Below are 21,167 nucleotides of genomic sequence, written 5' to 3' on the forward strand. Positions count from 1 at the left end.
CTTCCACTTTACTCTCCAGGATTCATCTTTCTTCAGGAGAAGCAGAAACTCTGAAGATTGTAGGAATAAAAGCTCAAATTGACGTGAAATATTAGGAGAAAACTGGAGCTCTGGCTGGGTTTCCTCTGTGTGAGTTTGACAGGCTGAGAAAAGGCCGGATGACAGGAGAAAGCTGAGCTGAGGAGACTGGACCGACAGCCAAGAGGAAAAGAGAGAAGGAGGATGGAAAGAAGACGAGCAGAAAGAGGAGGAGTTCTGGCCCGTGGAGCCGGAAGTCACTAAACCATCAACTCTTGAGTTTATATGTCTCCAGTGACTATTTTAATTATAACTATAATTTATTCATTTTGTCATGCAACAGTTAAAGAAAAAATTTAAAACTGTTAAGTATTATCAGAAACAAAATTTAAAAAGTTCTAAAAATTTAGTTTTCATAAAAAAATAGATATTAACATCTCATTCCTTTTTTCCTTCACTGGCACTCAGTATTAGATTGATACATTTAAGATATTTTTGATATTATAAAGCCAGAAAAGAGACTGCTTAAGTCACCTAAGTCTGATTATGGTTGGAAACTAGAGCGCTGTTTGGAGTAGAGTCAATCTGTGCAGATGTTTCAAAATAAAAGCCCAGATAAGTATGTGACCCACCAGTCGTTCTCCTGACAGGACCTCCAGCAACTTGATGAGCATCCGTCCATCCCTCAGGTCCATGTAGAGGTCTGTGATCCGACAGGAGACTCTGGACAGGTGGGAGTTCACCCATTTGGTGAAGGTCTTTTTCTGCACAGCCTCACGTTCATCTGCAGACAGAGAGAGAACATGGTCAGTGAGGGAAACAAACTTTCTGTATTTCTTATGGGCAGTTGAACTTGATAGACCAGGATTCCAAAAGGAGTTTTACTGCTCTTCTTTAAAGTTCTTATATCGTAAAGTTACAAGAAAAGTACCCAAAATGTCTGTGGAGAGGAAACACATAAGAGAAAAATGACATTTATCATATTTTTCTTTTAACTAGTCCCTAATGGAAAGCAGGGAGTCCCAAACAGGAACCCTGAGGAACACCATGAACATATCAGTTTACTTCATGCACAACAAGAACTTTTACTTTGATTATAAAATACAGAAGATAGTCAGTTTAAAAGATGCAACTGATGCAACTCGGGAAAAGAACGAGAAGTGTCGACATTAATTCTGCCCATTTCAGAGACCGTCCAAAGGTGAAACTCAACAGAATATAATCATCAATGTACCTGCGAGGAATATCTTCAACAACGAACATCTCAGAGGAAGTTAGTGAGTTAAAGCACACAGAGTGAGAGAAACATCAGAAAACTGACAGAAACACAAAATATGAAACCTGAACATGACGCTGAAAGCTGTTCCAATCAAGTTATTGTTCAAGACTTGCTTTAATTCATCTGATATCAAAATGTCACATATGATTTTATTGTATAATTACTAATGCACTGATCCTCATTCCTAGCCCTGATAAAAAATATAGTTTTTAAATGTTTAGAAAACTTGAAAAAAGAAAAGGTAATAAGGCTAAAAACCAAAGTTAGATCAGTTGGTTTTTAACACTATATAACTATTCGTATTATATTTGATAATTGCATTTCTGAGACCCCTATCTCCTTTACATGATCCAGACTTCCCTTAAAAACCTACTCTAAATGACTTGGTCAATATTTTCCTGCCCTGTAGTTTGTCATCATTCCACTAGGGGCAGTAGAAGGGTTTTTCCTGCTCATTTCAAAATGGCTGCTGCCATAAACACTTTTGGCGGGAAAAAGCTCGACAGATTTCCTAAAATTTATGGTGAGAATAACTCATCTATTGTTTGCCCTTATTGTATACGATTACTTGCTGTATTGAAAGAATACATTTGTTGATAACCAATTCTTTATAATAACATGCTAAAATAAGTGGATCAAATTTGAGACAATGGGTAAATAGGGTGCTTTTTTTGTTAAACTAACAATGTTATTATTACAATTGATACCATCTGTATTTCTTTCAAAAAAATTATATAGCAAAATGTTTTTATTAGATTTTACATTTTAATTCCCCCAAATTAGACCTTTCTGTCAATTCTTTGATTTAATGAGTTTTGCAAGTTCCCAAAAAACTTTCAAAAGAGAATCTCTTGTCCAAACTGCTTTGAAACCGGTTGAGGCAGAAAGAAAAAAGCAGATGAGGCCATCTGGACGCGAGGGGCTTCCTGAGCATCATGTCTTTGCTCCTGGACCTGCAGTGTGTTTGCGTGGGAAAAGTTTCCTGCGTCTGATAGAGCAGGCACCATCCAAGAGCCAGCTGTAACTGTTCTCACACAGCGGCTCGAGTGTCCACAGCTTGAGTTTGTTCCTCACAGACCTTCTGGTTTGGGTTTGAGGCTCACTCCTCCTGCAGAGGACTGACTTCTGCAGACTTTCCCTGAAGCTCTTGTACTACTCTTAAATATAAACTGAAAATGTATGCGCAAAAGTCAGTTGAAAGTGACCATCAATGGTAAGTTGGTTTAACAGTATCTGTCATATTTGGATTTTGGTATACACTCAATTCTGAAATTTTCCCTCCTCAGTCATTCCTGCATAACTGAATTATTTCTGGGATTGAATCAGAGTTTTGGATCACGTTCTCAGCATCTTGGAGCAGACAAACAGTCTGAAAGTTCTTTGTCGCAGATATAAACTAAGCATGACCTCTGGAAGGAAACTGGGCTCGGTTGAACGTCCACAAGCAGCTGATAAGAAGCACTTCACCCAAACCACACTATTGACCTCCAGAGGCGGGACAATGGCCGCAGTGTTGGGAGGCTCGGAGCCGCACAAGCGCTCTCAGAGTTCCTGAAGGTAAACTGGAGCGGCTGGAGAACGAGACGCCGCCAGGTCTGGGATTGGTCAGAGGAAGTAGGAGAGTGGATGAAAGGGTGGGGAAGCTTTCCTGAGGACAGTGGAACTGCTGTGGAAAGGGTGAAGACGATTCTAGGTCGTTCTAGATTTGTGCTTCACTTTCTCCAAAACAAACATTGGCAGGTCTTTTATTTTGGAGAAAAATGTACCACGAACACAAAGGTTATGCCTTTGTCATGAGGCCTCCTAATAACAATAACTACAACTTCTACTTTCCCCTGAAGGAAGAATAAAGTACTAAATCAATGGAAGAACCAAACATTATGTCAAAACAGACTTTTACAAGTTATTAAAAACTTTTTCAGTGATGTAACTGTGTGGAAATGAAACAGAGATTGTGTGCATACTCAAAAATAGAAACTCTGGACTGCAGATGTACACACAGACTTAGCAGGTCCAACAGATGATGTGTTTATTGATGGTTATAATCAGGAGCACATTTTTACCGATAAATACTGAGGTGCAATATTTGTTTATTTCCTGAAGATGAATGGTGATAGACTGCATCCAACAGACATTTCCTGCAAATGTTACCTTTTTTTGAAAGAGTAAAGTGAGAGTGGCACCGCTTCTTAAGGATAAAGTGCATCAAACATAAATCAGCCTAATCTTCATCACAACAACAACAAGGTTCGGCTGAGACAGGTTGAAGATGACTTTATCATCCTGACACAGAGAAGGTTCACAATTTGAGAAATAATTGAATTTGTGAGCATGTCATTGAAAAACAGGCTGTGTTTGAATTCCCTCCCTACCATTGACTGTAGATTCACTGGACAAACCCTCTTGTGTTCCAAATAGGAAGTACCTGCTGGCTTCCCAGTCAAAATTACCGGTATTTGTCAGAATAATCATTCTTGCTCTGATACATTATTAACATTTCCTTTCTCATCCTAATTTCTTTAAAGATATTTTTTCTTTATCACCAGTATATAGCCTATGTCTATGCTTCCTACTCACTATTAGGTGCGCTATAGGGCATTTGCCATTATGTAGTGCGGCCCAAATCTAGAATTATGAAATCCAGTGCCCTGGAAATTTCTAAGAAGTCTGAGAAAAAACAGTGTACATCAATGCTCACCAGATTGGCAAATATAGACCACAATGCATTGCACTTGAATGATTTTTCCTTTAATGTTTAATTAGTTATTTTATAAACTCTTGAATCATTTTAAAATGTCGCCAGTTCTTCTTTGGAGCATACTTTTGAAAATAAGCTTCTGGGCCACCCTGATTTGTGCTTAAAATCCAATATGGTGGCCAGAAATCCAACATGGCTGCCCTCAACATTTCAATGCACAGCAAGTTCACTTTACACCCCATAAACATATTACAAACAGATACAAATATGTTACTAATCTATCAAAAACACCCATCATAATTAGTCTGTGACATCTCCTTGAAGTCAAAACAACATCAAAGCTTTTAAAATTCAATATACAGCAAACTTTTTTATGGTCCCTTTACGCCCATAAATGTATTACAAACATGATGCCAATCCATCCAATTAACCAATCAGAAGTAGTCTGTGACGAAGCTTTGATTTCAAAAAGAGGTCATGGCAGCACAATGACCCCCTGAAATCAACGAACTGGCCATTGTTTTCCTGGTCCATCTCATCACTTATAAATAAATACGAACATTATGCTCAACTACCAAAGTAGCCCATTAGAAGCAGGCTGTGACGTCTCCTTGTATGCCTCAATCCATTGAGAAAAACCTTGACTGGAAAAAAGGGTCATTTTTTTCCTGTCTATTTGGAGCCAAATTACATCAGTAAGCAGTGATTGGTCCGAGTCGGTCTGAGTTTATATTGATATGGCAATCATTGTCACCAGTCAGGAGCTAGCTTGATGGACGGGCACACCCCTACCACTTGAAACCATCAATCAACGTGAGACAACATACTTTTATCGAGACATCTGATTGGTCCATTTATATCTTGAATAACCTCCATTACAGAAAAAATGTCATGAAAAAAGTTAGTATTAGCAAGAATATGTTTATAAAAGGTCTCAGAATACGAATGGTTGTTCTGACAAATTATTTCTCAATAGAAATCATGGGGATTTGGGGTTCTTGGAACCAGTGGGTACTTCCTGTTTGAAACACTCAGTCCAGTTCTCATATACAGTCACTGGTTATAATCTACACCTGTGAAGTTAAACCTGAAAATATTAACTGACTTAGACCTGCACAACATATCGCAAATTTATAGTCATCGCAATATCAGCCAGTGCAATATACATATTGTTAAAGACGGCTTAAATTGCAATAAATGCTTATTTTAAATGCTTATACATGCAAAAACAATCTTATGGCAGCTCGATGTATTTAACTCATTAAATGGAGCCCTTTTGTGTTAAGATACTCGTCTCCTCCGTAGATGTGAGTCATTTGGAGGGAATTTATTTAATTAAAACTGATGCAGTGAAATGGAAATGATCTATTAGTAGTTTTGCTACGTGGTCATGTATCACAAGTCATATCATCCTTGCAATATTGATCACTAATACTACATATCGAAAGTTTTTCTAATATTGTGCAGACCTAAACTGAATTGTTTTACCCTGCTAAACAGAATCAGGTGAAAGTTGACCCACACCTGCAGAAAGGAGCAAAAGTCACTCTTATGTTAGTCACGTCTAAGTATTTTAGTATTTACTTAACCATTTATGGTGTCCTGGTGTGACTGACGACCTGACCTACATTCCGTAATTATTAACACTAATTGTTGGTGCTCAACGTGACACGATTGTGAGAAACTTGAAAAACTCTAAACTAAGACGACAATCTGAAAGGACGACAGAGCAGCTTCACGAGCGATCATTAGGGGAGGTTCTGAGCGTGTTCTGTCCGTCTTCAGCCTCTCCCTGAATGTTTTAGTGTGTGTGCGTGATGCCTTCTCACAGAGGGCGGGTGAGGGAGGCGGCGTTGGGTTTCCCCTTCCTGCAGCCGTTGCTTTTTCCTGAATGCGAATAAATGAACCTCACACTGAGAGCTCGCACGGCGCTGCAGGCTCGACTGCAAACTTTACCTCCGTAAGCTTTGTGAATCAGAACTCATCAGTGGAACGTCACCAGAACAACAGGAATGAGTCTGGCAAAACTCATCACATCAAAGAATTGACAGAATGTTTTTTTTTTCAAACCTGTGATGAACTGACTTTTGGGCTGTCGTCTTAAATAAAAAAAAACTCAAATCTTTAAAAATTATTTTACTTTTATTTTTTTTGACTTTTCAAGAAGGATATGAAAAAAATATGATTTTCAGTTTCACATTCTCACTTTAAATAACAATATTACATTTATTTAGGAAATGTATCTTTTTATTTTGTGTTCTTTATAAAATAAAAGCAAATTTAAGGATAGAAAAGCAACAAAAAAAGATAATTTATTTTTAACGTGTTTTGTTTTTGCTACAATAGTCAGTTCAGATGGGGGCAGCACTGAGATCAAAAAAGTGCACACACACACAAACGTGTGCACACACACACACACACACACACACTCAGCTAAGCAGAATTCAATGTCAGCGGCTTCAATTACGAGTTCTGGCTCTCGGGGTTTTGCTGAATCCACAAGAAGAAGCTTCAGCGAGTTTGACAGGGATGTATAGATCGACTCAATGACACACACACACTTCTAATTGGAGGATGACCTTAACCTGAGGAAGCACGCACACCGACGCAGCATGGAGACAGGAATGTGGAGCCGCAGCATCATGTGAGGTGCATCAGCCCTCGTATCGTTGTGCGAATGTTTCCTTCTCCTAAATCCCACACAGACACACAACAAACACGAACAGTCGGCTCCATTCAGGTTTGAACCCGTCGCCTCGGCTCCGTAAAGAAAAGCTATAGAGAAAAGTGGGAGGAGGAGGAAGAAACGGCCAAGAAGGAAACCTGAGAAGAACAGGAGCGAGGAGAGGAATCAGAGTTCAAGTCGAGGGTGGAGAAGAAAGGAAGGAAAGAGGTGATCAAAATGAAAAACAAATAAGAAGGAAGGAAGTGAGAGGTTCTGAAGGAAAAGGAGGCGAGGAAACAAATGATGCAGAAGAAAGAGAGGAAAGGAAAACCAGGAAAGGAAGAAAACAAAAGAACGTAGGAACGAGAGTCTCATCATCACTAAGAACTGAACTCAGGTCAGAGGCTGAAACTGAACCCTAAACCTCGATCTGCTCCAAGAATCCCAGGATGAAGCTGCAGCCTGACAGACATGAGTCAGGGCAGCAACCCAAGGGACGCAGTTTGATCAAATGAATCCAAATTTACAGCTTTTTAAATTAACTTTGATTAAATGCACTTAAAAAAAACAAACAAAAGGCAAGTATGACCGAGAAATGATGCGAGAAAATGTTAAATTCATCAGACTTTAGTTAAAGTTTAAGTAAATTATCCTGACAGCATAAACAACTCTGGAGTCTTGTGTGACGCTCCTGCTGGTGTGAACAAAACACAACAGTAAATCTGTTTCCATGAAGGGAAAATAATTCAAAGAAGTCACTGAGGGATTTCTGAGTAAAACGGTAAAAATAATTTCAGTAAGACTTCAAATTAAGCTCTGTAAACAGAGAAGTCAACATTTATGAGAAAAACATTGTTTTTCCTCTTTTCCTCAATCTGCGGAGCCTTCAGGATGGACAGAATGAACTGATAAAAAAAGACGGATATTTGACAAAAACACGTTTCCCAGAGTTTTTTTTTTTTTGCTATAGTGGAAATATTGTTCAGATTTAAAGACAGCCTTTATTTGTGGTTGTCACAGCAACAGTGCAGCACATGATTTTCTTTTTTGCCCGTAAGAGAAACATTTTCTATTTTCCTCATATTTTTCAAGAAACTTCCTAACTTAATGACAACAATAATTTTACTAAAAAATAATAAGATAAAAACACCAAACAATGATACATATATCATTCAAAATAGTAAATATTTAAGTATTATTTAGTTTTTCAAAAGTTAAATTTCAAAATTGTGTTTAAAAAGTTAAGAATTTGACTTTTAGTCATTTTTTAGATCTGACTATTGACCTTTTATTACTGATAAATATATGATAGCACTGGTCTGCAGAAACAAATCTAAAGAATAAGAATACTGGATTGAAAAAGAACTTTTAAAAACCCTTTAGAAAAACTACACTTCCTATATTACCTTTTGTTAATCCAGAGCAATGCTGACCCTGTAAGATATTTAATTATGGTAAAACACTAAAGGAAGGAACAATCGAAAATGAAACAACATTTTGAGTCACTTGCTAAACACTTTCTGAGCCAACAGTTTTGCAAAAACAAACATATCGGTAAAAAATTTAAATAATGCAGAAATCAGATGGAAAATGTTGGAGAACAAGAAAATTGTAATAAGTGCCACAAAAATATCTATGAAAGTGAATTTGTCAAAGACATCTAAAATTAAATAGCTATGACACACACACACACAAAAAGAATATGGTTAGGAAAATGTGCATCACCTGAAAATTATACGATAAATCTGCCATGACAAGTTTGTGATTTTAGTTTGTGTAGCTGAAATGTAGCCAACAAGGTCAAATCAAAAAGTTTGATTTCTGCTGAATTGCAAAACATGATTGATCTTTGGAGCTGAAAGTTTGCTGCTGTTTTCAGCTTGAAGAGGACACATTTTTGAAGTTCACATTCACTTTTTCATGAGCAATAAATGTTGAATATTTCATAATCACAACAACTAGTTAAGCCAAAAGTCTGAGAGGAAATCTCCTAAAGAGACATTTTTACACCAGAGCGACAACAAGTTAAAGTGAGGAGCTGAAATGTACAGTAAGCAGAGGAGAATCTGAAGACGGGATTTTATATAGTGCACAAGCATCAAAATCAAGGCCCGGGGGCCGAATCCGGCCCTCCGGGTAATTATATTTTATTGTTATTAATGGCCTGATATTATTTTGCCCTAATTTCTAACTTGTATAACTTTGACAAAATAATTTTTTTGAGAGTAAAATATTGAAAGTTATTTAAGGTTTAAGTTGATTTATTCATGAATAATATTCCTGCATTTTTATTATTCATAATTATGTTAAAAAGTTACAGCTTTAAAGTTTTAAAAATGACTGCTAGTTTTTTAATACTATTATGGCATTTACCAGTACTAAGATTTTTTTGGCTATTTTGGAGTTTAGCTAACATTTCAGCTACATGCTAGCTATTTTGGCTAATTTAGGCTTTTTTTGGTTGTTTTTTTAGGATGTTTTAGAATTGGGGTAATGTTTACACGCTAGTTGTAGTGGCTAAATTAGGCTTTTTAAAAGTTTTTTTAGGCCAATTTAGCATTTAAGTATATTAGAAATATTATGTTTTAGCTGGCTATCAGCTTAAGCATTTTTAGCTATGAATTTCAGCATCTTCAGCTATCAGCACTAGCATTTTCAAATTAGCTTACAGCATTCACACTAGCATTATCACAGGTAGTGCTAAGTATCTAGTTCATAATAATGTTAAAAATGTATGGTTTTAAAGTTTTAAAATGTGGTTTTAGTGTGTTCAATAATGTTTATTCTTTTCGACCCTTGACCTAAGATGTTTTTTGGGATTTTGGTCCCTTGTGTGATCAAGTTTGACACTCCTGATTTAGTATAAAAAAACTGTGACTTGGATAAAACTGGAGTATAAAATTCAAAGGAATGTTTTGACTTCTTCTGACTGTCAGAGCAGACTTCAAACTTTATTTGGCAGATGCTCCTTGACTCCTCTAAAGCTGTAAATGAATAAAATCCTCTAATAAAAGTGAGCACTTTTAAATCAGAATGACAAAAGGACTTTGGAGCTGGATAAGCCCAAACCAAGAGCAAAGTCCTTCCAGAGAAATGTATTTTTAATTTTTAACCTAAAAAGATAAACCTGCTGAAGACTGAAGCTTCTTTTATGAGAAATAAGAAGCTTTGCTTCAGAAAGAGAGAGCTGCTGCATTCACATTTTACAGGCCCACAGGCCAAACCCCCGAAACATTCCGGATCACATCGTTACAAAACCGCACGCCAGATAAGATCAGCTTATCTGACGCACTCACATTTTTGCTGAATGTAATCACACATGATCTGTGACACCTGCACACAACTTTCCTGGGTTTCATTTGTGTGCTTTTTGGAAGCGAGCCTCTTTCGTTCACGCAGACTCTGCTCGGACGTTTTAGAAGCTGATTCGGAAAGCTGCTGTTTTCCGTCTGAATCCATTTGCTCTTCCTCATGCATGACTCAAACTGCTCAGGATGCTGAGTCAAGATCTAAATACGCTTCTGGAAACACTTTTTTACTCTTCATTTTGTTGAGATCCTGATTGGACTCAAACCTCACAGAAGGAAAAACTCACAGACCAAAACCTCTGATCACTGCAGTTTATGTTAGAAAAAAAAACATTCTACTTTGTCTGGCTGACCTTAAAGTACCCACAGTCATTTTGGGCTTTCACTTTACCCACGTGGGCGTGGTTAGACGGGTTACTGCGGACTAGACTTTGAAATCTGACTCACACGCAGACATGAAACTAATGAAATTGTTGCTATGGACAATCATCTTCACAAAGCTTCCTTTCAAAGCAACTGCAGTTCATTCTTGTTCATGTGAGGAAATCTTTTATTGTCTATTGCAATACAGAGGGACCCTGAGAAAGATAGGAGACCTGTCCAAGGTGCACCCAGCCTTCACCCAACAGTAGCTGGGATAGGCTCCAGCAACCCCGTGACCCCAAAAGGGATCGTGATGGATGAGAGGATGGATGGATGGCAATACAGAGGAATTAAAAGTATCCTAAAATGCCTTCAGGAAGAAGACTAATTTAAAAAGGCAATAAATTCCAATCAGTTTTTACACTGGGTTGCTATCTGCATTGACCCATCCCATGAAGAAGCAGTTACAACCGTGATCAAGAACCATCTGGTAGTTTAACCCCTGTCCAATCTCTTAAGGCCGAGTCAATCACAGAGATATTGGATTCCAATTATAGTCTTTGGTTAGGGTATAAGGGGAAATCGATTCGGCAATATATCGCAATATTTCACTTGGAGAGTCTTGTATCGATTTAAAATGTTGACAAAACAATGTTCAATTAATTTTGAGTATCCCTCAAGGTTTTACTTTTGTCTTCCACCTAAACCCCCCAACCACTAGCTGGCAGCGCAGCACACTGAGCCTCTTTGAGTAACTCTACATAGAGACCAAAACAATGACGAGATCTCCTGAGAACCAGATTGTGCTAAATGTTCAGTCAGCCTCGCGGTTTTTGCTGTTATGAGACACACTACTTATTTTTTACTTGGGATGGGTACCAAACCAAAACTCTTTGCCACTTTGCTACCAGTGTCAGCATACAGTTGCACTGCTTAATGTTTTGATCATTAAATAAAATTAATTCTACCATTTTACTACAATGAGAGACGTTTCATTATGAAGGTAGAGTTTTATTCTAAGTCATACGTTTAGAAAAAAAAAAAAGAAAAATTGTTCTGATACAGTCTTGGGATATACCGCGACACACATCATATCGCGAGACACGTATTGGGATATGCATTGTGTCACCAGGATTTCCCCAATATATACCCCTAGTCTAGACTCATTGACTGTGTAAGAGAACTGGACCAAGTGAGTGTGACGTCATCCATAAAAAATGGTTTACTTCAAGCTCCACCAATGATTTAGTCGCCACGGACATCGTCATGTTGGAACCAGACATTAAGCAGTGATTGTTCTGAGTCGGCCTACGTCAGGGGTGTGTATCCTTTAACAGTAAAAAAAAACATTTTGTCTTCTACTAATCAAAAACTGGTAGGAGCCACAAGTCTTGTTTTGCAACTGCTGTACATTTATTACACTGTATTTTTTAGTAAAAATGTGAATTATGCATCTTTTGTGGCATGAGTAAGAACGGAAATATAAAAAGAGAAACTATCATTTTCTCAACATGTAAAAATATTTTTTTACATTTGACAGAAGCTCGTATGATTTCCTTTCAAAATAAAAGATGGATTGTGCCAGACTGGATCATCCCAGAGAGGCTCAAGATAACAGCATAAGATAACATGTGCTTTAAACTAATAAAGGATCAGACTTTTTACCAAAGTTTTCCTTAGTTTTTGAAATAAGTGTATTCTGGAGGAAGCCAAGAACAAACATGACCTCTTCAAGTCAGACCCCTTCATATAAGTCAACATTTCTATGGCAGCCATTCTCGCCAATAGGGGGTTAGCTTGCTGGAGGGTCACACCCCCATTAAAAGTGGGGTCATCTGGATCGCACAAGACAGCGCAAAACAGCACAAAAACATGTTAAAAGCACAATTTTCAGAAGTTCTCATGTTTTATTATACATTTGAACAGACAGACGTCTCACGGTGAATTTACAGTCCTGTAGCATTACAGCTTCCACAGGGCAGAGATCAGGTGATAAATCATTACACTGTGTGGGGCTAAACTGTGGGGAGAGCTCGCTTTAGCTTTAAGAGGATCAATCATTAAACCTGGGAGGAGGAACTTCAAGAAGATGGTCTCAGGAGCGAGTGTGTCTGCGCTGAAGGTGCAGCTGCAGCAGATCAATGAGAACCTGAACACTTTTTACTGTGAAGCGAAGGACTTCTGTCAATTCTGCCAGTTCAGATGGAGCGGCACTCCAAACTGCTGCACAACCTGAGGACGATTCACCACAGAATCCAAAGAAATCTGAGGTTTTGAGAAAATATTCGTTCCCCTCTTTTTAAGCTCACACAGGCTCCACCCCCTTTGTGCCGTTGCGAGCATGCTCAGTGGAGCGTTCCCGTCAAAGGGGCCCTTTCATCCAGCAGATACGTGTGCTGAACCGTGCACACGCACACAGCAGTTTTCCTGCTCTCCGCACCCACACGGTTCCCCCCCTCAAACACTTCCTCATGTCACCTTCTGCTCGCGCTCAACAACGACCCGATTCTGAGTCTGTAACTGATACCGCCGGCCCGCCTGCAGCCCACGCTCCCTCAATCGCTTCCATATTGTCAGCTTTTCAGGAAGAATGTCGCCTCGACACTCACGAGACGTTTTCAGATCCACCAGGCTTTCTTCTGACGTGAAGGAAGCATTTGTCAAGAACGGAAAGAGGAGAAACGCTGCAGGACGGGTCTCTGGAAACACAGCTTCAGGGCTCCGGATGATCTTAGCTCTCTTAGGCTTCAAGAACTACAAATCAAAATGATCCACATCATATAAAACCACATATATCTAACATACTTGTGGACAGTAATCTGAACTAAAAAGTCTATTAAGAGTTATCTGAACAAGAATAGAACTGTCCTTTTGCTGAGCACAACATTTTAAGGAAAAAGACTCATGGACTTAAATGTTCGTCTGAATACTTTGGTAAAACTTTCAAGCGAACGGAACCGTGTTGCTTTCCTTGAGACGGTTTAATGAATTCAAGGTAAAAATGCAACAACCCAAAGATTCAAGAGGTTTGAGTTTCCATGTGAGGAGGCCGCACACATTTCCACAAAGCTCCACTGATGCCTCACGCAATCAGATAAATATCTAAAACTAGTAAAATCTTCCTTATTTTTAGGATTAGATGCTTTAAGCAAATTTTTCCAGTCCTGCTCCAATAAAAATAGTGTTTTTAACATATTATTGCAGGATTTTACTGATGATGGAGGACTTTTATAAAGAGAAATTAAGATTTAAATTGCATTTCTGACTATTTCTGTATTCAAATTGCTGTGAATCAGGAGCAGATGAAAAAATATAATTTGAAATGTTTGTAATAACAAACTCTCCGCTCCATTCTGATGCATCGTCCACTAGCATGTGTGTCGTTGTTTAAAAAAAAAAGTTCCTTGAAAATTTTAATGACGTACCTTCAGCTTTTCTACTGCTTATATAAAACTGTAAAAAAGTTCATTTTATCAAGTCAAATTTGAATAACAGAAGACTCAAACAGATATATGAACTCAACCATCGACTTTTACAATCTAACAAACTTCACACATCAGCACAATATTGAAATACGTGACCTAAATAAAAGGACAGAGAGGTGATGTCTTTGTACTTTGAGCTATAATAAAATCATAATCTGTGTGATTATATGATAAAGATTGATTGATAAATAATTGAAGAATGATCTAACCAATATAAAAAATTAAAGGTACAACTTTGTACAGCATCAGGATTATTTAAAATACTTTTTTATTATTTAATAAAGAAATGAGTTTATTAAATAGAAAGAAGCAAAAAAAAAGTTCTTGTAGGTACTATAAATTAAAAGTATTTTTTAAAGACTTTTCAAAGTTAAAGAGACCGTGAGGATGATTAGGACACCCTTCCTCTCTGCTGTGGATCCGATCTCCTTTAATTTCACTAAGAGGCTGGATCTGATGTTAGGGGGGGGGGGGGGGGGGGTAGCGGGTCATGAAACTTTCATGTGGAGGATGCTGAAATCGGTTTGGATGTTTTTGTGCTTTATTAACCATGTTGGACACGCCCCCTCCCTCTCCATCAACCCCTTTTGATTGGCCAGATCACAACAGGGAGTGGTTAACGGAGCATGTAGCTCCGCCCACATTGGAATTCCAAACTAAGGGGTTAAATGTGTTTACATTTCTTAATACGGACACATAGATCATCAATTAGGAACATCTTTTATCTTTTAATCAAATCCTCTCTTTATAATCCATCATTTTCCTTTTAAATGTCTGTTTTCCTTCTTGTTGACATTTTTCCCTTTTCCTCCCCCCTCCACTCAATCTGTTGAATTATTAACTCCCCCACCGATCTGTTCATTAATTCATGTCTCCATTGAGTCCTGTCATTCTCCAGCTGTCCTTCAGCTACCTGGAAACCTGTCTGGCTGGGATTTCTGGGAAATGTAGTCCAGCCTCATGGGAGCAAAATGTGAGAAAATAAACTGAAAACGACCTCAAACGTTATCTTTGCTGATAGGAGATGGTTTCCTGTGATTCTGTTTGAATAAACATTTTCCTTCTTTCTTTATCATGACTCAGCTCTGCAGGGTCTTTGAATAAAAAAGTCCCATGAGTCAGTGCAGCAGGCGGCTCTCCCATCTCTGTAATTGCATCGTTTCTAACTGTGGAGTTCGCTCAATACTCCTGATTAAACGGAGGAAGAGCTGCCCGTCAGCCGCCTCCTCGCCGCTGAAGCTGTCGGAGGAGCGATAATCAGCAATCCTTCAAACATCCGTCGCTGGCGGCGTCTTACAGGAGGTGAGGCGCGGCTCTGAAGCACCTGAGTTGCAAGCGCCGGGCGCACTTTAAAATTTACAGCTCAACACGCCTCACAAAAGGCCGCCATAAAGCCCACGCCGCGAGCCGCTTATCTGTCCTGCTCCGTGGGAACGCCGGCGTATTTACAGCTGCCTCTCCGTTTCTGACAAACTAACAATCTAAAAAACAAGTTTCCTGAACTCCATAGCACCTCATTCATGCAGTCCATAAAAGCCTTTTCTGGAGCGTTCTCTGCTGGAGATTTACAACCTTGATTCCAGACTTTATCAGTCAATCTTACAGATATAGGAAAGAGGAAGAAACAAAGTCTGGAAGATAATAATTCATATGAAGCTCTTCAAAACAACAATGAAGAGATCAAAAATACAAAAATGAAGAAACAAATCCAGCTACAACTTTAGAACTTTTCTCTTTTGTTCACTAAAACTTATTTCTATTGCAATAAACAAAATCGTTTGGTTTTAAATTGACTCAGTTACCTGAAGTTTGACAAAAAAAACAAAAAAAAAAACATAATAATATGGCTCAAGAAAAAAGGAAAGAAAATAAACATGCATATTGAATAACTCAGCAGCTCAACTCTGCTGTGAAGTGCCGCTCTACAGAGAAACTCAAACCGATCTTCTGTTGATCCTGACTTTAAAAATATCACCAGAGATCTGGCATTCATGTAAAAAACAACAATTTAAATGATGATATTGAGCTGTATCCATATTATTTTCAATCCATTGACATAAAACAAAACTAAATATGGGGTTAAAACAAGAGTAATCATAAAATCTTTTTACAAGTTAAAAATCAATCTTAAATAGTGCGATTACATTAGGATTGACCTGATTAAACAAATTTGTTATTATCTGAAAAAGATCTGAGTTAATTGAGCAGTTTCATTTGATAATAGTTCATCTATAAATGGCTAGTTTGGAGTAACTGACACATATGTGGGGGCATTTGGGAAGCAAACACAAATTGAATGATTTCTCAGAGCTTTCAGCCACATGACCCCCCCTCCTCGTCCTCCGCCGGGCCCTGAGCCAGCCCAGCAGCCTGCTTTTAGCCTCAAAAGCTGCCATCAGAAAATTGGCTCCACTGGCCTTCAGCTAAATTCAGCCTGCTGGTCAGCTTTTGCCCGATATTTTCTCCACAGAAAAACGTTTTATGGTTAACAGCTTCTGTCAATAGAAAAAAACAGACATTTTGCAGCCTTCAGGAGACCGGCCTGAAGGTCAGAGGCCACAATCCGCCGCGTCCCGCCGTCCATACGCTAAAAAATGCTAAAAGCAAGTCTTCAATTAATACTGATCGATTATAAATCAAAACTGAAAGTCTAAACTTGATATATTTTACAAAATCACTGAGTATCTGTAAAAAGAGGAGGCTAATCTTATGCTTTATTGCTAACTACTCAATGCTAACTGCTAATCTGAATAGATATTTGCTGTTTGATGCATTTTGCCAATTTGTATCTCAAAATAAATGGGATTAAAGAACAACCAAACCTGCCCAATGGGTGAAAAAAGGTCAAACATGTAAATAAAGTCCTTGTCACTTGTGGAGCCCTAAAATGTTCATGTTTTCCTACGTACATGCTATGGGCGAAAGGTTGTAGCATACATTTAAACAACACACAAGGGTTTAGATGCAAGTGTGTCGAGACGATGCTCCTCGTGTCCAGGTTTGTCCATTTTTCACCCAGAGACAGACCTTATTTCACATAAATACCATTGTGACTAATGCTAAACCAAAAACTAGAAGATGGGATAAGGTAAACAAACTTAAAATAGCCTTATGAATACTTCATGTTATATTTTAAAGAGTCTCAAGAACAACAAGACACACTTGTACCCCATAGGATGGGTCTTAAACCGGCCGCCACTCTCTACGACCCTCTACAGACCCGGACAACACAAAAACCTTGGGATCAACCACCTGTACAGCCATATGTGACTGAGGCTTTCTATATACCCTATGGGGCGACTAGAAAACTAACTGGACATGGAATCACTCAGAGGGGTCAAGGGGCTGCCATCTTATGAATTATATTTTAGTTTCACGCAGATCTTCACAGGCGTTACAGCTCTGCATAACCACCGCAATGTTTGTTCAAGCCTCAGCTAGAAAGAACATCCAGGAAACTTGTTGGAGTCAACTTTAAATCTACATCTGACATCATCTGACCTCTGGAAACCTCTCAGCCAATCACTGCAACTGGAAGCTGTCACCCAAAGAAGCCACGCCCATTTCTCATTGTTCTATTCTTCCGCATTAGTTCCCAAATTCATGATTTCTTGACGGTTACTATAATGGTTACTATAAAAAAAAAAAAAACCTGAAACATTTTTTTTTGTCAGCCAGACAAAACAAAGAACTTATCATTTGAGGTTAAAAAAATGCATAGAAAAGACATCCAATTGATTTGGAGCACAGACATGTCGGATCAATAATTCATGAGAGGGAAAAATGTCAGAAGAATCTCATAGAGGTATAGTTCAAGATTTGGTGGAGTTTTGACCAAAACTTTAATGTTTTTGAAGTTTATCAACCTTTAGCAAAAAGTAGTACTCTTGAAGTTAATTAAGCCTAATTGAGTATAAGTATAGCAAAAATATCATGTACATGTAGGGAGTATAATAACTGAAAACTTCTTCAGACTAAATTCAAACATTTTAAGTTTACAATATATAGATAGTAAGTAATAGTTAACTTAAAGTATACTGTTTTACTTTAGGTATAGTCTAAGTATACATGTAGTACACTCAAAGACTACTTTTTGCTTTTAGACTACATTTTTTAAACTAATTTTACAAAGTGTTGGTTTGAAAGCAGCACTTCCGTTATTTTGGTACTATCAAAATAAAAGCATATTTTGCCGCTGTAACTGCCAATTCTAAAGCAAAAGTAAAAAAGTGAAAATTACTAAATTTTTCTGCTTTAAGTACTGTTAAAAAACTACAGAAATATGACACACAAAAAAATTCAACGCAACTTTTAAGCCTTTTTTCTGGATTTGTGTTTGTTTTTCGAGCTCGCTCTCTTTCAGTTATCGCAGCGTTCTGGTGTATTGATGATTAAAGTAGTTTCAGTCTAAAATACAAATCTATCCTGTGATTCATTTGGATCAGAAGTAACAACAGAATAAACTCATGTTAATTCAAAATAAAAGGAACTGAAAAACTAAATAAAACACCAAAGCATTTAGAAAGAGAACTTTGTTCATTCAAAGTAATGAGGTGTGATCGTCTCTACGGTGAGGAGTTTGTGTTTTCAAACACTTGTTTTAGATTTGTCATCCCATCATGGTTTCAGTGAAGCAACCTTCAATGAAACTTTATGGCTCCTCTTTAATCTCTGCCTTCAATCTGCAATCAGATCAAATATTAAGGCTGAAATGATGAGCTGGACTTTCCTCTGCCGGCCAACACCCCGGCCTGATAAGCTGAGGTAGAGGAGGAGGTCAGGCCCCGCTGAGCGAAGGCTCTCCGTCAGATCTCAGCCCTGTGACAGAATGTGGGTGTGGAGCCGACCTCCCCCACGCTGCCCTTTAGCAAGGCAGCAGCAGCTTTGTTAGAGTGGGTGTGTGAGAGTGAAGTGGGGTGCGGCCCGGTGAAGGCCACTTCTGGATGGGGGCCCGGCTCAAGCGTCTCACCTTGCAGCTGTTTGAACCGTCCCTCCAGCTGGTTGTAGTTGAAGGCGGCGGAGGCTCCCCCGAGTCCGGGGTCGGGGCTGGGCCCTCTGGAGGGGCTGAGGCTGGGCCCGTGAGAGGGGCCGGGGCCACCGTAGTCTGAGGTGGGGGAGAGGGGCGAGAGTGGCCCGCCGAGGCCAGCAGAAGCGTTCTGAAATTCCATGAGGAAACTCCAGACGGGAGGACTCAGATGAGACGAGTCATGGAGGAGAGAGTCCACCAGAAGGCATCAAAAGGTCCCAAAGAGCAGATCCAGAAACCAGGTTCCCACAGAGTTTAGAGGAGAGTCCCACACAAACTTCCAGCACAAGACAAGTAGAAAAATGAAACATTTACAGTAGATCCTGATCCTCAAACCCTCAGCTTCAGCTGCAAGGCGGAGAGGTGGAGCGACACAGGAGGTGAGCAGTGGGTCCCCCTCTCTCTCTGAGGCAGGAATCGCTGGCTCAGCACGCGCACCGCTGCTACGGCCGTGAAAGCATCAGTTTCCCTCCTTCCAAACATCCATCCGTGCTGGAAGATCTCTGCTCCCGACGCGATCCCAGGCTGGAGAAGACGAGGAGGAAGAGCGCAGCGAGAGGAGCAGCGGGAGGAAGGAATGAAAGCGGGGGATTGTCCTCCGGTGTGCGGCGGCAGCAGATCGGACACTGAGACACCTTTCAGACAGAGGGAAAACTGAGGGGGGGAGGGGCTGAGCACACACGCAGCTGCCCCTCCCTCCGACCAATCACAGCCCTCCAATCCTATAGCTCATTAGCATAAAAGGCGGAGCAGGAGGAGGGAGGACAAAAACAAGCAGGAGGGTTGACGGAGCTCAAGACGAGACTGAAAAAGAAAACTGCTCAGATAAATATAAATACTTGAGTGAAAACATGTTCCGTTTCTCCCTGTAAAAGGGTAAAAATAGCAAAAATAACTTTTTTTTTAACCCTCTTTCACTTCCTGCTTTGATTTTTCCCGTCTGCTTCAGGAGGGATTTTGCTTTTCAAAAAACATTTTTCAGAATTTTTTCCAACACTCATTGATCCACGTAAAAAGAAGTAGCCTAAAAAAAGAAAAGAACTCTAATGCAACAAATCATTTCTAAGATTCGTTAACAAGCCTTATAAACACACTAACAAATAATATGAATGTGTTTATAGGGTGTTAGTAAGACATTTATTAGTACAATAAACCAAATGAGGTTTATTAATATACTCAGTAAGATTCATTAACATCCAAAGTCAGACCATTGTCCACAAAGGCCATATTAATAAACTGCTTAAAAAATGTATTAACCATCTTTGTCAGCATTATATCTAGTGTTTTGCAGGACCTCATCTTAAGTGTTGCCTATTTATTTTATAATAACATATCAAAATTTAGAAACAAGGAGTTCCAAACAAGTATTTAAAAAGGGAAAAATAAAGTAAAAAAGCTAAATGTTAGATCAAATTACCTAAAATGTAATATTATACATCCCCAAAGTATTTTTTTTACTATTTCTAGGGAAATATTTGGACTTTGTATGTGATTTATTATACTTAATTGCCAAAAACATTAGTCTAATAAGTGGAAATGACTCATTTCAGAACTAAATGTGAATAAAATAAGAATCGTGTTATCCTTGTACCATCTTATGGGGCCAGATGACCCCATTTTAATATAAACATGCCTAAGATAGACCAAGGGCTACATCTAAAACTATCACTTCTAACAACAACAATGAATGCTGGTCTAACACATCAGAATTTAATCAAAAGTAAAATAACATTCTTGAAATTGAACCAAAAATGAAAAAGCAATTTGAGTTTTTCCTAATGTCAAAAAGTGTGGAGCAAAAATGGAATCATTTGAATAATAATTTCCTTATTTCTAGATCGTAGCTCTTAATGAATCATAAATAAATTCTCAACTGTGATGGTTTTGAGAGAAGCTTGGAAAAGGTGAAGAGCACAGAGAAGAACAGAACGATCCGCTCAAATATCTTAAATGTCAAAAACAAGTTATTTAAATGAAACAGTTTGCAGTGTTTAGAGTTAAACTGAGCAGGTACTAAATCCAACTTTGAAAAAAAAAAACTTTACATTTAGAAATTAATCATAAGAACAGTAAATAAATGTTCCTTTAATGCGTTTCTTGTATCTCTGTTGCAGGAACCACTTTCATAATAAAAGCTTCACATCGAATCATTTTGTAACATTAATTAAATGATGTAGGTTTGATGACAGCCTCACATCTGACTTGAGACGTTGCAAAGCTACAAAATATTATTATCCTTTCACCACTTTGCTTAGCAGTTTTTACATTTCTGCTTTATCCCTACTTAGGCTTTTTTTAAATTTTCTTTTTTGACCAAACACTTTT

General features: G+C 38.6%; 1 protein-coding gene across 2 annotated transcripts in view; it reads right to left on the bottom strand.

Annotated features, from left to right (window-relative positions):
* LOC112161767 (spectrin beta chain, non-erythrocytic 1) overlaps nt 1–21,167 on the bottom strand; it is a 114,217-nt gene that overhangs the window by 49,551 nt on the left and 43,499 nt on the right. Inside the window, exons 1-2 of one of the 2 annotated variants that reach the window (XM_024297209.2) lie at nt 18,786–19,465; nt 651–802 (exon numbers count right to left, since the gene is read on the bottom strand). In XM_024297209.2, coding sequence (XP_024152977.1) covers nt 651–802; nt 18,786–18,984 — 351 coding nt within the window. In that variant the 5' untranslated portion in view covers nt 18,985–19,465. Of the gene's footprint in view, nt 1–650; nt 803–18,785; nt 19,466–21,167 lie in introns of those variants that run through there. The other variant, XM_024297210.2, reaches the window with a different exon arrangement.

Source organism: Oryzias melastigma, linkage group LG15 (genome assembly GCF_002922805.2).
Source record: "Oryzias melastigma strain HK-1 linkage group LG15, ASM292280v2, whole genome shotgun sequence".
Lineage (NCBI taxonomy): Eukaryota > Metazoa > Chordata > Actinopteri > Beloniformes > Adrianichthyidae > Oryzias > Oryzias melastigma.